The sequence below is a fragment of the Corvus cornix genome, chromosome 1A (genome assembly GCF_000738735.6).
Source record: "Corvus cornix cornix isolate S_Up_H32 chromosome 1A, ASM73873v5, whole genome shotgun sequence".
Classification (NCBI taxonomy): domain Eukaryota; kingdom Metazoa; phylum Chordata; class Aves; order Passeriformes; family Corvidae; genus Corvus; species Corvus cornix.
Window position 1 is genome coordinate 54537268 of NC_047057.1, and position 16458 is coordinate 54553725.

The 16458-nt window shown below is 44.6% G+C and overlaps 1 protein-coding gene across 1 annotated transcript in view; it reads left to right on the plus strand.

Moving 5' to 3' along the window:
- The first annotated feature begins 7129 nt into the window (after positions 1 to 7129).
- Positions 7130 to 16458, plus strand: part of PAH (phenylalanine hydroxylase) — a 35662-nt gene continuing 26333 nt past the window's right edge. The window contains exons 1-2 of the mRNA XM_010410456.4: positions 7130 to 7275; positions 11408 to 11515. Coding sequence (XP_010408758.1) covers positions 7234 to 7275; positions 11408 to 11515 — 150 coding nt within the window. The 5' untranslated portion in view covers positions 7130 to 7233. The remainder of the gene's footprint in view (positions 7276 to 11407; positions 11516 to 16458) is intronic.

Sequence of the window (16458 nt, forward strand, 5' to 3'; positions counted from 1 at the left end):
GGAAGTAGGTCACCAGCTTTCCAAGCAGGCAATGGCATTGGCTTGTAACTGGGGAGTCAGGATGGACCCGGCCTATGCAGGGGAAATTATTGCTCCTCCCAGGTGGAGTCTCACTTGTGGTTCAGGACCAAATGAGGAAAAGCAGCACTGAGGTGCTGAGAGTTTGAGGCTGGTGTGCCTTGGGGGTCACACTGACCCTTGGGGCTGCAGGGGTGTAGGCAGCCTGGGAGACATGACCAGGCTCAGCACCGGAAAATGATGATCTTGGCATTCTCTCCCTGCCCTCCTGCCTTTCACATATCCGTGTTTTTCTGAAACCTTTAACACATTTTCTTCAGCTCTGTCTCATTTCCACTTCTCTCTGCACCTTTCTATTCTGCAAACTCATATGTGTGCTCTCTAACCCACTAAAAAGAGCAGAGCCATGGTATGACAGTCTTGCCATGGTCATATTAGAGCTCTAGGAAGTCCCTGGCAGGTGGCTTTAATCCCTGGTTACTCACAGCAGCTCCAAAGCATGGAAGGAGGGGACCTGGAGGGTCCATGTTCAGGTTTCGGTGGAAACTACTGCAAAAGTAAGCCCTGTGCTGTTGTTGACCTCAATTACAGCAGCCTGGAGCTGCAGGAATCACTTCTCATCTGCCACTGGATCCCTGACCCTGGCTGTGTGTGTGAGTTTAAACAGTGATAACCAGAAACATAGCACAGGAGAACCTTAATGTGCACCTGCTAACTAGTGTTTTAGTAGTTTTTTAACATGTTGGCTTTTAATGCAGGTGTGATGAAAAATGTAAAGTAGTTCTGTGTGGTAATATTTATTTGGGGCCTCTTCACTGATCACAGACCAGTTTCTGACTTCTAGCCTACTGTCTCATCACATGTGAAATGTTTTAACTTATTTTATCTGCTCTTGGGCAGGCCAACCAGACCTTAGCAGGATAACGTATTTGCTTGTATTTCCTGTTTGGCCAGCTCTCCCTTTTCCAGGCAGTTCCAAGTCTTCTGGATGGTTTGTTCAACATCCCTTGTCTGATGTCAGAACTGACTGCACTGGAAGCAGTTGTTGCATCGCCAGCTCCACATTGTGACTTTGGGAAGTGCTAACAGAAATATCAAATTAATTGCAGCCCTGTAAACTATAAATATATTTAAACAGACTAATTCTTCTGGAGCAGCCCATTTCTAGAACTGGTGTAGAAACAGCACATAGGGACAGCCCTGCCCTTTTTCCTGGAAGTGGCAGTATGAGACTGGAATTTCCGGGTCCCTTCTTCTCCAGTCTCAGAGGGCTCTTAAAAAGGCAAAACCTATGAGTCCCAGAGGTCACCAAGTGTAACTCATGTAATTGTGCCTCCGTGGCCCTGTACCCATTTGGCTACCCTGGGTCAGGGTATGTGTGTGTGGGGGGGATGGATGAGGGGGGCCGAGCCTTTTCCTCCCTTGTCTCATCATTGTCCTTTTCCACTCACTGCCACCTGGGAACAAACTCACCCCTCATGTCTGAGATGATTCCAATCTCATCAGCTCCTCTGTGTGCTCACTGCGCAGGGTAAGGGCTCTGGGGCTCTGCTCACTGTGCAGAGTAAGGGACCAGATTCCTAAATAATAAATATTGTTCCAAGGTCCCCTGCCTCCATCCAGTCCTATGCACAGTCCTGCACCTGCACCTTAAAATTCTTAATTCTAATATAATGATAAATAGCCCTTGCCCTTTTCATGTGGCACTTTTATTTTGGTCTTATTTATTTATTTGTTTATTTATTTATTAAATCTTGAACTTTCCTTATGTTATAGTGACTTTCTTGTGTGCCTAAATTGTAGCCACACTCATAAGGTCTTTTGAAGTCCTTGCCTTTTTTAAAAAATACCTACTCTGGTATGCTTTTTTTTTTTTCTTCCCACTTCTTTTCTTTTTTAAAGGCCATTTACGTTATGATTAAATGCTGTCTTGGAAAAGCAGAACGAAAGTCGTTAATCTATATAGATCTTCAAAGAATCGATACATTAGGGACTTCTGTAGGATTTGTTACACTCCATTTTGTTACAGTAGGCAGCTCGTCTGGATTTGGGCACATGTGTTTCTCTCCCTCCCCTCGCCCTCCCCCTCTCCTTTCCAGCTTCCCCCCCAAGAGTGAAAATAAAGTAAAAGGTCTTTCATGGTAAACAAAACCAGCTTATTCTCCACATAGAACACATGAATAGCTGGAAAAAAACTTACAATAAATGGTGCATTTTTTTCTCTGCTGGGTATAGCATTCAAGATCAGTCCAGTATTCAAGAAGCAGTCCATTTTTTGCTCAGCAAGAGAGTTTAGAAAAGAAGCGTGGGGTCTATTCAAGGATCTTTTCCCCCTTCACAATTGCTGGGCTTTATGAAACCTATCTTCCATGCCTTGTCAGAGTATTTCTGGGGACCAATTAGTGCTTTGTTGCAAGGCTTCTTTGCTGAATCTTTGAGCAGCAAGAAAAAGCTCTCTTGAGTCTCCCCTTATTTTGACTATTTCAGTCATTACTCAGTGTAATAATTAATATGACAACTGGACGCTGAAGTTTGTATAGAAACACCTCGGCTGCAGGAGAGAGCGTGCAGTGGGTGGTAACAAGCTACAGATCAGACCGAGAAGCCACACACACAAGGAAGGGGGGAAAAAAGAGAGGGAGAGCGAATAATGAATGAAAAGAAAGACAGAAAGAATAAAGATAAATAAATAGTTGGTGCTGCCCGAAGAAACATAATACAGACTTGGAAGGAAAAAAAAAAGAGGCACTTAGAAGGGAGTGTGGGGGGGTCAACCCCAGAGAGGTAAACTTATTTTGAAACAGTTTCCACGTGAATATAATTTTCAAAATTTGCTACTTTTAGAAGTCAGGAAAGTGATTTTCTCCTGAAAAGGCGAGATGTTCTTTTGGGTAAGTAATTTTGAAGGACCGTTTTTTTGCACTTTTGTATACTTGATAAAATTTAATGCCTCTTCCCAAGCATCCCTTTATGGAAATAAGAACTTTAGCGTTAAACCTTATTCTTGAGTAATTGTTGCCCATCCTGCCCAGAGTGGAGGAGGCTGTTTATCGGGATAGCAAGTTCGAGTTTTCTTGGTGTTGCATCATCTACAAGAGCAATAAAGCCTGTGCCCCAATGAAGAACTAAAAATGACGTTTGACCAGGGACACTGCTGAATTCTCCTCAAAAGGCGTCTTGGGATGAACACTCATCACTTCGCAGACATTTTTTGGGCTGCCAATTAGCGCATAATAAATAATTAGAGGTTTTAAGCATATTAGATACAGCTCATGCTAATGAGCTACATCAGGTCTTGCGCTAACCTGAAGTGACAGTTTGCATATAGGGCTGCAAAAAAAAAACCCCAAAAAAAACAGAGAAAAACCCCCCCAAACCAAGCCAGCCGCCGAGGCAGCTTTTCCTCCCGCGGCCCCGTCCCGCTCTCTCCTCCGCAGCTCCCGCGGGTCCCGCCGCTGCTCCCCTGCCTTCCGCGCCCGCGGAGCGGGGTCCTTCGCTGCCGGCTCTGCCGGGTGGCCCCATTGTGCGGCCACGAGTTGTACGTCCGTCACAGCCCCGGGGTATAAATCAAACCGGACTGCCCCCCCGCATACCCCCATCGCCCCTTTTTGGAGAGCTGAATTTTTTGGGTGGGGGGTAGTTTGTTCCCCTCTCCTCCGAAGCAGTGGTCCCCTGGCAGGAAGGGTAGGAGAGGGTTTGGGTGATGCCTGCGCAGGCTGGGAAGAGGATCCCCCCCTATTCCCGGGGAGGCCAGGCAGCGGGGACAGCCGGGGTCCCCCGCGCCCGCCAGCCGTCTCTGCCGCGAGGACACAGTGCCACCTCCCGGCCACCCGTGCCCCGGCGGCAAGGAGTCAGGGAAATCCACCGGGGACGGGATGGATGGGGTGCAGCCAAAAAAGCCTTGAGGTCTCGGGGAGCCCGGCTCTGCAGTGAGAGGGGATATGGCTGGGCGGCTTTGCCACCACGAAGCAGAGGGAGGTGTGAGGAAATCCTGCGTGTCTGGGGTGTAAAGGAGAGCTACAGCACCCTGAGACCTCTGGTAAATGCATTCACGATACTGATAAGCAGGATGGCCCCCTGCCGTGCACACACGCACACAAACCACCTGAAACATTCATGGAATCCTCATTTGGGAATTTTTCCCGCCAGCTTCTGTTTTCACTAGAAAATTCCTCTTCCACTGCTCACTGCTCCCTCACATTCACTGGGACATCCTGAACCAGGAGGGAAGGCAGGGAACTGCAGGCCAAGGATAGGCCCAGTGTCCTGGCACAGGAAGGGACATCCTTGCCCAGACACGAAGACTCACAGCTCCAGGGAAGCTGCCAGTCTGCAAATACTGGCTAAAGGCAAGGGCGGCAAAGAGCAGTCTGAAAAGCAGCCAAAGTCCGTGGCCCCTTGAACTCGCATCGTGCTGGCCAGGAGAGCCTGCCAACTTCAGCGCGAAGAGCCCTGTGAGCTGTGGCTGAGAGCACAGCCAGAAAGGGATGCATGTGACACGTGCGTGTGTGTGTGTACCCAAAGAAATTGTGTTTCTGAGGAAGAACGTATTTTTAGGCAAACGCAAGGTGGGACATCAGTGCATATCTGCATATGGTTGAAAGGAGAGGGGCTGAACAGCGCTGCAGCAAAAGCCCAGAGCAGGACAAACAGACTTAAAGCTCAGGTGCTCACACGGGCTGGAGAATCAGGCACATGAGGAAACTTGAAACCCAAGTGGGAAAACCTGGTTGGCAGTGTCACTGCAGGGGGATGAACTGATGCTTGGTATGCTGAACTAGTACTTCAAAGAGGACAGGGAAGCTCCAGCAATTTGGACTCCGAAATGGCCCAAGGTAACAGACACTGATGCAATTGCATATTCCTAGAGTAAGGTCACTGAGCACACACACACTCACACACCCCCACACACCACTTTGCTCCAAAACAGGAGAATTTTGGAATTCCTCCTGGCAAGATGGAGCTTTGCTTCCTCCAGCCAGTGCCTTTTGCTACCAGGCAACCTCTGACAGTGCAGACTGAGTGAACTGGTGGCAATACACCGGCAATATTATTATGGTTGTATAACAATGAGGGTAAGAGAGAAACTTGCAAAATAAATACAAAAAAAAAAGCAGGGGGTAGGAGGAGGCAAAATACATAATTACAGTGATTTGGCATGAGCATTATTTTGGGTATTTGATATTTTACTTTGTCTTGCCATTACCGTTAGCTAGAGTGAACATACATAAGAAAAGGGATGGAAAAAGAGAAAAACAAAGAGCATGTAAAAGCCACAAAGAAGTAAAAGAGAGAGATAAAAGTTTAGTGAAAAGAGAAGGGATAAGGAAAGAAAGAGGAAGGCACAAACAGATGAAAGAATAGTTTATCTCACTGGAAAATACACCAGGTGGCAAGGCATGGTGGGTGGGGAAAGTAAACAAGACTAGTTGCTGGAGTCTGTCTTGTCCTGCACAGGGACTATAATCAGTGTTGTCACCATCCTCATCTCACTGTTATTTTTTTCCAAGGTGGCCTTCAGTGTCCCTATCGTGGATAGGGCTATGCCTTGTGCTGCACAAACACAGGATACAAAATACTGGCTACTTTAATGAAGTTACTGGCTGAGTAGTTAAACAGTAGTTTATATGCTGCTGGCAATTACCGGGGATATTTTCCCCTACTGCTCCATCTTTCCTTGCCCTGTGCTACTGCCATGTCAGCAGGGTCCAGTGTATTTAGTGTGCATCACATTTGGCTGTCTATCTTTGACCTGCCAGCCCATACCACAGGCTTGCTGATCACTTCAGAAATTAACTTTCTATCCCTACATGCAGTTTCAGGATGCACAAAGAAGCAGCTCTTCTGAAAAATGTATGTATTTGCACCCAAAACTCTGAGTTACTTCAGGTGCATGTTATATAGTTGATCATTTCAGTGGGATGGATGCTGGCTCCACAGTCATGGGGTTCAACATGGATTTGGACCGAGAACCATGAAAATGGCTCCACTCAGTTTCCCCACTGTAAGGCTACTGGATTTTACATGTATGAACAATTCACAGTAAGTCTTTGCTAGTGTTCACCAATCTGAGTTTCCACAGGTGTGTGTAGTAGATCTTCCTTCAAGGATAAAAGAACTGTAAAGACAATTTGTCTTCATCAGGAAAATATAGCAAGATCACCTGCCTTGACACAGTTTGTCTAAGACTTCATCTTCCCAAAGAGCAAGAGAGATACTTGCCTAGTTGCTTCATTTTTTCACCTGCCCTCTGATATCAGGCTACAGCTTTCCAATTTCTCTTACCCCATTTCGTGACTCTTATTAAACCAAATCTGGGCTCTTTTGTATCACTACTTTACTAACCTTCCCTGAAATCATTTATGTGCCCCACCCTCTTCCCCTTGTGCTTTCCATGGCTGACACTATATGCAGGCACACACACACCATCTGCAGTTCTACATCCTCCTACCCTAGAGCTCTGACCTACTCTTGCCTGCTCCTTTCCTTCCTTTACCTTCTTCCCTTTCCCCATGTTCTGGCTCATATCCCAGTGTGTGAAACTCCTGTTTCATGCTTCCCTCGCACTGCGTCTCTCTCCAATGTCTGGTGAGTGGAGTGATGTCTCCTGCTCTCTGACCTCTTTGGAAGCAGACCCAGAGACCCTGCTAAAGGACAAAACCCTCAGCTGTGTTTTGCCAGAGCCTTCCACGCCTGGCGTTTGACATCCAAAGAGCAGATCCTGGAGAACGTCTGATGTCTGTTCAAGGGGAGTGACCCCGAAGGGAATCCCACCTGAGGCTGAGCACGCAGCTGCAGCGGGAAGAAATGGGCAGGAGGCTGAACTGAAAACGATGTGTTGATGTGAAGAAATGAAAACAGCTGATGTTGATCAGGAGGAGGAACGCTGTTAATTCAGAGCATGCTGCTCATCCACGTTGAGTGCAGATAGAAACAATCTGCTGGAGAGTCTCTCCACGCAGGCGTGGGACTTGTAGGGGATGGCCGACGTGGAGCGGCTGGTTCGTGTGCCAGGGGTGGGTGTGGTGGGCATGCAGGGAGAACGCCCCCTTGGCATGCCGTCCAGGGGAGGGAGCTGGGGAAGGGGATGGCTTTGCCTTGCTTGCTCCACTTTAAATACCTTTGCACAGATCTCTGGCCACTGCAGTTAGGTCAGAAGGCTTTACCTGCTGTAGTGAAAGGGCCTCCCTGTGTGGGCATTGCTGCCTCTGCAACATGGACTCACAGCACTGCAAAATGAGTGGTGACCCTTTCCAGGTAAGTGATGGGATCTGTGCCTGCTTTTTGCAGAGGTGGAGGGGTGTCCTGCCTCACTCCTGTGCTCCTGTTCTTGTCCTCCACTCTCTGAGATGCAGTGTGACCCAAGAAGGGAAGAATCAAGGTGGCCTGTCTTGATGCTTTTCAGTACCTGAACACTTTTGGCAGCCCCTGTACTTGTCTGCTGTTAACTGTGCTCACCAGAGTGCAGTGAGAATGCAAAGAAACATTGCAACAGTATCCTTGCATACATGGCAAAGAGAAAGAATCAGAAGCTTATTAAAGGTCTTAAATGTATGTGATGAAAGAAATCTGTCTTCTTTTCTTAAAGGAAAACAGATGAAGTTATGTTCTTTTCTGGCGGGGCTTTTTGTTAAATTTTGGGGCTCTGATGTCCTCTTTTTTAATGTTTACTGATTGACTTTGAACTCTTTGCTTTGGGAAATACAGGAAAGTCTGAAGTTCGTGCCTTCTGAATACAGGCACTGATGTTACTGCAGGGGCAAGTGATGTAACCTAAGGCCAGCATGGTTAATTATTAGGACCAAATTCTGCACTTATGTGTCCTATGCAATGCTGCTGAAGCCAGAGACAAGCTGCATAAGATGTGCAAAAAAAGGGGCTTCTATTTTTTTAAGAGCAGAGATGCCAAGGAAGCCTCTATTCCTACTGCTTTGTGTGCTGCGGTTGAACTCCCACAACATTTCTCTAGGGTCTCACCTTGCTGCTTATCATACTTGTGTAATTGCTTGGTTCCAATGATAACTGTGGTGATCAGCATTTAAATGCCTTAAGAAATCTGCCTTGGAAGCTAGTTCTATTTTCACAAATAACTTAGAAATCTTCTAATTTGAAATACTTTTCCCCTTTTTTTCCCCTACTATTTTGCATATCTAGTAAGTTTGAACTTTACAACGCAGAGGTGAAAATTTTATGTCCCTGAAATTGCAAGGAAAACTTTCTCTGGCTTTAACAGTGTTGGAATTCACTCTGAAGGGCTTTAGCTAAATGTCTCAGCAACAGATTAGAAACCTGACAGGATTATGTTATTGACTCCTAATACTGTCACCTGTGTCAGAAAGGCAATATCAATGTATGTGCAAAGTGGTTAACTAAAAATGCAGATTTGTGCTCAGGTAAGCCTATTCTTGCATCTACATGACTTTCTTTGAGATTGTATTAGGTCCAGGAATGGTTTTTCATGCTCATCAACTGGTTCTTATTTTACTTCCTAGAAAAAAACCAGAGCTGGAAGAAAAATAGAGCTGAATTAATTGCACAATATATTTATAAATCACATATACATATCATAGAGACAAAATTTCAACACACAATTTTATTTTCAATGAAATTATTTCTTCAACTCTGAATCATAATCACAATAGTAACACGAAAGTCAAACTACCCTAAAGCTGCAATTCCTTCATGTATGTTGAGGAATGAGAAGTTAAAGTCCAAATTGAATGGGAAATTGAGAATGGGAATGGGAAAGCTGTTTAACAGTTAAAAGTATGCATAAGTAGTAGAAAAAGCTCAACAATAATGTTGTGTTTGTGCTGCTGTGTATCACCTCCAGTGCATGTGTTGAGGTTTGCCTGCAGTGTACTGTATTGATGCACACTGCCCCCATATATACTGATAAGAACTGGGTATCAAGAAAGCAGTAATTTTAGTCTTCTCCCGCTTTGCAATTAAAGATGTCACCTCTCAGAGATGTGACATCACCTCTCAGGTGTGAACTGATGGTTGTTAAAAGACCTTCCAGTGAACTGAGTGCATATGCAGATGTGCAAGAAGTTAAGCGATTACGAGGCTGTTTATGGCATTAGTGCCTGCTCCCTACTGCAATGTGTCTTTCTCTTAAGCACCAGTATAAATCAATTTGCAAGAGTGGGAAAATGATTGTGGACAGATTTAAAGCAGCTGATCTCAACAAATCAAGGCTAGAGACCAATGAGTTTGGAAAAGTTTTTTAAGGCTTTTTCATGTAATCTCGTTGTACAAAGGGATCAATTATTATTATCAGAATTACCTTGCAGGACTTCAACTTTGCATTATATCCCCTGCAAGTATCCAAACCACAAATTCTTCATTTGTCACGCACATTCAAGTCAATCTGTCATATAAGTTGCTCCTCACGGCATGACTTGGCAAGAATATTTAAAAGATATAACTGCATGCCTTTTAGAGCAGTTTCATTGCAGACAGTGAAAACCAAAATCTCAATCCATTGGACAGACAGTGGTGGAGCCAGTTCTGTCCTTAAGATCAGTTTTGGCTGTGGTGGGTGAAAACAGAAGGAAAAAGCAATGCATGGACAGTATTTGAGATGACAGTTTTGGTCACACTATCATAAAATTTCAGTAGTACAGACATTTGTTTTGACTTTTGCCAGACTCCTGTCATGTTTTCCCTTGTGGTTGCTGAGGTGTAAATGGGTTTCATTAGCCAGCTGACACATCACTTCCAGCTGCTTTTCCTCTTGGTCCTCACCATGTAAGAGCTGGGCTGACTCCCTGGCTGGATGAGGACTCAGGAGACACAGAGATGCTGCAGGAAGTGTCACAAGTGAACAGGTGGCAATCTTCCTTCTGGTACATAAAGCCAGCACTTCTACTACAGCTCCCACTAGAGGTCCCTCATAAAGCTGGAAGTCATTTGGAAAACACCACAGCCTCTGGAAACAGAGCCAGATAGAAAAATGTGTGGCCAGTCTGTTAGCAGCAGCCTTGGAGACAACTCGAAGCATCAGCAATTATTTACTTTACAAAAGAAGGCAGCTCTTCATAGCTCTGCCTCAGGACATGTAGGCCCACCAAGAACTTTATGGCTTCAGGGCAGCTGGATTAGATCATTAATTTGTCTTCTACAAAGGCTGTCTTTACTGAGGACAATATTTGGGAACTGGGACTCTTTAAAATCTGATTTATATGTTCAATTGAGCAGTAGCCATAATGAGGACAGACTCTGAGTGAAAATACAGATGTTTATAAAGAATTTTTGAATGGGTATCTTGAACATAGCTTTAGCCCAGCACTTGTTACACCAGGACCCATCTGTGTTGCAGATGTCTGTGTGATCCTTGAAATACCAACCACAGGCAATTTGTCTGAGGCCAGTAGATGGTCAAAAAATAAACAAGCAAATATGACACTAATGTGACCTCCAAAAGTTTGTGATGGTTGTGCATCAAATTTACTCTGATATCAGAAAAATTAAGTGATTCTTGAAATCTCAGCAGCATTTACCTGCCATGCCAAGTACCCAGATTGCTTTTAAGATCTGCTTCCACTCCAGGGCTCAGTTTCCTGTTTCTGAAGTGGTGAAATAGTTCTTCCCTGCTTAACAGGGCTTTTGTGAAAAGAAACACGTGTAGAGACATGCAAAGACATTCTAGTAATGAGGACCATGAAGATAATGAAAATAAACCTTTGAGAGTACTGGAATTTGCAGAGCAGAAAATCAATGAGAGAAAGGGAACAAACAAACAAAACCACATTTTGCCGTGAGTCTACTCATGGTGGGATTTAGGGAAGATCTAAATGTTTGCTCCAACATTTTCTTTTTTTTTTTTCCGCCTTTTATTTTCTTTCCTTGATGTTGTTATTTTGTTTTAAAATCACCTTCCATATCCTTCCTGTGAATACTACTTTGCTCCTGGGGATGCCTGGAAGGTACAAGCAGAACTGAAGGGAAACATAGACCATGGTCTGCACCTCTGCACAGAGCTCATCTACATTGCTCTGCTTAACCCTGAGTGTTGATGAAAAGGAAGCCTGAGGGAAGGAATTTGCACTATAGCTGAAACCAAAGTGGGGTAATATTTCCGGTCATCCCTGAGAGGTGAAGCAAGGCAAAGATAATATTAGGCTATTTGCATGTCCTTTTTGACTACCTTGCTCTCACAAGGGCTCTAGTTTGAGGGAAGGGATTTGTATCTCTACCATCATAAATCAGAGCAACCTGAGATCTGCTCTGCTTCTGGCAGCAGTGGTTGCCCTGATTCCCACTTAGAGCTATTTTATACCCTCTTTGCATTGCTGGTGCTGTGCAAAAGGGGAATGGAGAAAGGCAAAACTCACTAGGGTGAATGTTAATCATTTTTATTTGTGTGTTTTTTCTTTCCTTTCAGGAATCTAGGTACATTGAAGACTCCCCCAATAAAAATGGTGTGATTTCTTTGATTTTCTCTCTGAAAGAAGAAGTTGGGGCATTGGCTAAAGTCCTGCGCACATTTGAGGTAAATATTTTCCTTCAGGTCTTTACAATTTTGTATTGCAGCAACATTTTCTTGGGGTCTTTGAGATTGTGTTTGTGGTTCTATTTCATTGCTGTTGCAGGAGAAAGCAGCCTGCATTTCTTTTCTGGGCTTAAAATCCCTTAAAGTCTTGGAGCAGAAGTAGCTTTTTAAAATGAAAACCTCTATCTTTAACTGACACAAGGGTGGGAAAAATGCATTTTTCCAACTTATGAGGGAAATACTTCATCATAACTGCTTTAGTAACAGGTGGGAGTGAGTTGGGCTGTGATGTGAGATTGACTTTTAACCAAATAATTTGCCTTATAACTTGTAAGGCAAATATACCCTGCATGTGAGCCATGTGACTGACAGTGCATGTTGCATGAGGTATTTCTGCTGGGGGCACCTCTTAGCTCTTGTCCTCCTCAACAAATCTGATATAAAAAATTCTATCAGCTCCCACCTGCAGCACTTCTACAGAGTGGGTAGAGGGTACCTACAGAACAGCATAAAAATGACAGGACTTTTTTTTACACCAAAGGGACTCAGTAACTTATGCTGAGTGATTTGGAAAGCTTTTGGGGAAACAAGGAGCCATTTACCTTTCAGGACATTGTGTGCCTCTTTATTCTTGCAGAAATATTTCCCAGATGTCATGAATGTTGTTTGAAAAGCACAAAATCCTTGAAATGCAGGATGGTTGTGTTGCAACACACACAGCTGTGTTCTCTGTGCTCCCGAGCAAATACACTGTTATATTGGTTCTGTGGCTTTTTGTTTTCATGTAATAGTTGTGCCTGAAAACAGTGATTTCTTTAGAACACTCTAAGAAGTTGTGGCCTGCATATTTTCCATTCATAAATTGAATTTACTGGGAAATGAAAGGTTGTGTGTTATTGGTAAAGGAAAAATAATTATGAGTTACAGGACATATTTGATTCATTAGGATAAAAGGACACTCACACCAACAACAGCAGAGCAAGCCTAAATCTGTGAACTGACCACTGTGATACAGTCCTGGAAAATGTCCATATGTCAGTGATGTGCATGTCTGTAAGTGAATTAAGGAGGCTGTTGATATTATCTCATTAAATGCATTGCTGTCTACTAACTAAAGTGCTATCAGCTCTAAAGAGAAAGTTTTGGGGGAACTAGTATAGGAAAGAGAGAAATATCCAGTTCTTTGGATGTGATTGTTCTTGCCCCAAAGCAGATACTGCAGCTAGACCATCTGAATCATGGTTTTACCCTGTGATCCTGAGGGCCTCTGAGGGGTTGGTTGGTTTCCCAAACTCACTTGGTTTTCCATCCCAACAAAGCCAATGCTTTCTGTGCTAATTTTCAGTCTCCTCCAGCACCAAGGCTTGACAAGAGACCTGGCATAGGTGCTCTTTTATCAGTTTTACATCTGGCATTGTAGTGGGGAGGTGAATGGATGGGATTTAATAGTACAAGAAGCTGTTAGTGAATTCCTGGTGTAAGCCAGAGCAGTCTGTGGGCTGTTCTAACTCCGTTCCAAGAGCTGCACAGAGGTGTAAGTCGTATGTACATGCACAGCTGAGATAACCTCCCCCCTTTTCCACTTGAGCCATAGCCATGGTGCCCCAGAGACACAGACTTTGTGCTCATCCACAGCATAGACAGGGAAAATATGTGCTATGCAGGTGAATAGGAACAAACAGGAAGAGCCTGAGAGAATTTTTTCATCTTGTACTCCTTCACTGCCTAATAACATCAACTGTGAGGTGCTACAGGAGTTAGCTCAGACTCTGTGGGTGGGCTCCTTGGGCAGGGAGATACCCAGCCTTGTCCCCAGGTTTGTGTCACCAACTTGTTGCTGGCCTGTGGAAATGCGGTGGGTTTGTCTCAGAGGGGCATCACAAGAGGAGATATGAGGATGGCTGCTCTGGCTGTTATGGCCTCATGCAACTGCATGAAGTAGGAAAAGAGAAAACTGACAAACCACAGAATGGGATCAGGCTGTTCCCAGGAGCAGATATGGCGCTGCAATTGTTGACCTCATGGAAAGGGTCCACACCTTGTGCAGCTGCTGGTGCTGATGGCCACGTGTTGCATGTCTGTAAACTCTCTGCTCCTTGCTGAGGCTGGGAGCTGCCCAGACTCCTGGAATCTCTCTGGGGCACTCGTGAATGAGAATGCAGGCAGAGAGCACAGCTCAACCCTCTCCTCCCAGCTCGGATTTGGGAGTGGTTTAAGGGACGGTGCCTCCAGCACTGGCTTTGAGGATTTTGCCTCTTGTCTAGACAGTCTGTAAAACTACTCTGGGACATGAAGGGGGGAGGAAGAGGGCTGAGTGAGCTGCAAATATGAAAGAATTGAAAATAAACCCTTTCTACCAGGGAAGCAAGCATGGATGAAAGATCCAGAGTGAGACGCAGGGAACTGAGGGGATGCCTAAAGAAAGGAGAGATCTTGAGGTGCCATGAGCACACAGGATGCCTTTCTGTAGAGGAGGTGTCCATGTTGACCTGGGAAGGTTCGTCCTCTCCTTGGTTTAAGAACTGAAAAAAAATGTTGTTACTCTGGCAGGATTGTTCAGCCACTCTTGAGACCCTCCCTGCTATGCGCTCCCAGGTTCACATCCTGCCCATGTCCTACTCCTGTGCTGGGGTGAAACTTGCCGGACTTTAGCCCCTATCACAGCTTGTTGTGCAAGAGCCCAAAGGGAGCTCTGGTGTGCTCTAGCCTGGGTCTGCACCTCTATATCATGAGGTCTAGGACTTCTGGCTCAACAAGCATCATGGCAGATGGAATCTGTACTCACCCACGGGGCACACCAACCAGGAAAGGAATTAGTGTCCAAACACAGCCCAGATGGAAGGGGTGAGCCCCCATTATGGGAGCCAGGATGGACTGAAGGTAGGGGAAGGCACAAGGCTAAGGGCTGTGAAGTGCTCATGGCACAGAATTCCATCCTCTGAGACACCAAGTTTAAGAGAATTCCAATGTGTTTTGTGGAAACAGTAATGTTTGTCCTACTCAAGCATCCTTCAGGGCTGCTCATGCAGTTGACAGAGTACTGCACGCTCTCACATTTGGTTTTTTGCTCAAAGATCCAAACTCTAGTTTTCTGTTCAGGTCCCAGTGCATACAAGTATGTGGCTACAGTGACAACTGTTGATTTTCCTATGTGGCTTGAAGGTTTTTTCCCTGAGGAATCTCCTCAATGTACTCAGCTCTTTATGTCTGCTGGCTTTATGCCCAAAACATACTTGATTGTTTCCACTTTTTTGTTATGTTTACTCAGGAAGATCCATCTGAACACCAGACCTCAGCAGGCTTCTAAGCTTTTCTGATCCCTGGCTCTTGTCTCTTCTCTCCTTGTGAATCCTCTCCTGACTGCATGAATCTGTTCCTCCTGGAGTGCTCTATGCCACTGCTGGCAGTACAGCTCCTGCAGTTCTTCTTCATCTGTCCTGTGGAGAGATGTGTCTGTAGGGCCAGACTCACACTCTGATGTGCTGTAAAGTGATAGCAGCTCAATCATCCTCACCAATAAGCAGATTGTTAAAACTGAATCCACTTTGCTTCCACCCTACCTGCTCTGTTTGTATATTGGGATGTGGCAGACATTTACTTTTTGCTTGTCCAACCCAATTGTTTTGCACTTGAAAAGCCCATTTGCCACCTCTGTCCCTGTGGCAGGTTTGAGGGTGGCTGTAGAGACAGCACAAACCTACCAGCAGGGTCTTTACACCAACTTCATTTTAATGGGATCTGCTGTACAGTGCGGTACTCCTTGGTGCAGCCATGTGCTGTTTATTTGTGTTGTAGAAGATGACAGCTAGGCAGCCAAAACTTGAATAAATACCTTCATCTGAAACAGAATAGCACACATGAGTAAAATATCATGCTTAAAATCAGGAAGACAGAACAGTCATCATGAAATTGTGTTTCTTTTTTGATTCACTGGACACATCAAAAATGTACTGAGCAGAAGTTGAGGCCAAGAAAAGAGAAATCTTCCAGGTTTCTAATCAAAACTGAAAAAGCAAAGCTGAGCACTTTGGGTTGACCCAAGTGTTACACTTGGTAGAAATACTTATTTGTCTGTAGTGATAAAAGCCTATTGAAATTGAGGTAACTTTTTTAAACAACAAAGTTCATTCTGAAAGGAAAAAAAAGTGAAGAAAAACCCCCACATTGTTCCCCCTCAAAGACTGGCTTTTCTGTAGTTAAATTCATCATTAAAAATACCAGAAATAAGAATTTCCATATACAAAAAGGATTGCCTTCAGTTTCAATTGCCAATTTTCCACATGAATTTGTGAACACATTAATCTTCTCTGAAGTTCTTTTTCTGATGGATTTACAAGTAGCAGACCATCAGATATTTTAAGTGGCAAACATTGGAATACATTACAAATTTGCTCAACCCATTCTCAGAGAGGACCGTTCTATTTTTTTCTTCCCTGATGGGACTTTCTCAGATACAGAGCAGGACTTCAGTACAAGGTAAAGCCATCAGTGGGTGGGGGTCTAGCTCAAAAGCAAAAAAAAAAAAAAAAAAAAAAATTGATTTGCACTGAATACTCCTGCTCCCAGAGTAAGTTACTGCTCCATGGGGGTAAATTACTGCTCCATGGAAGGATGGGATGGGAGTAAGAGGCTGTACTAAATGAAACCTGGCACTTTCAGAGTCAGCAGAGGTAACTGGGCTCTGTTTCTGTTTAGGAACTTCATTCCACAGAAAGTCCTATGTGACTGTCCTCTCTTTGTCCCCCGGGAAGGTATTGGCTCTGCGGTGGTTTGGGTTGTTTCCAAATCAGGGGAATAAAACAGTCACTTTGGCCAGGGGGTGCATTGGAAGTGTCCACAGCAATAGGTGAACAGGCCAGGCTTGCCCCTACCAAGATTGTTTTTTCATTATACTGTACATACGCACAGCTACGATCACTTCATTACAGTGCTCCAAATCTCCA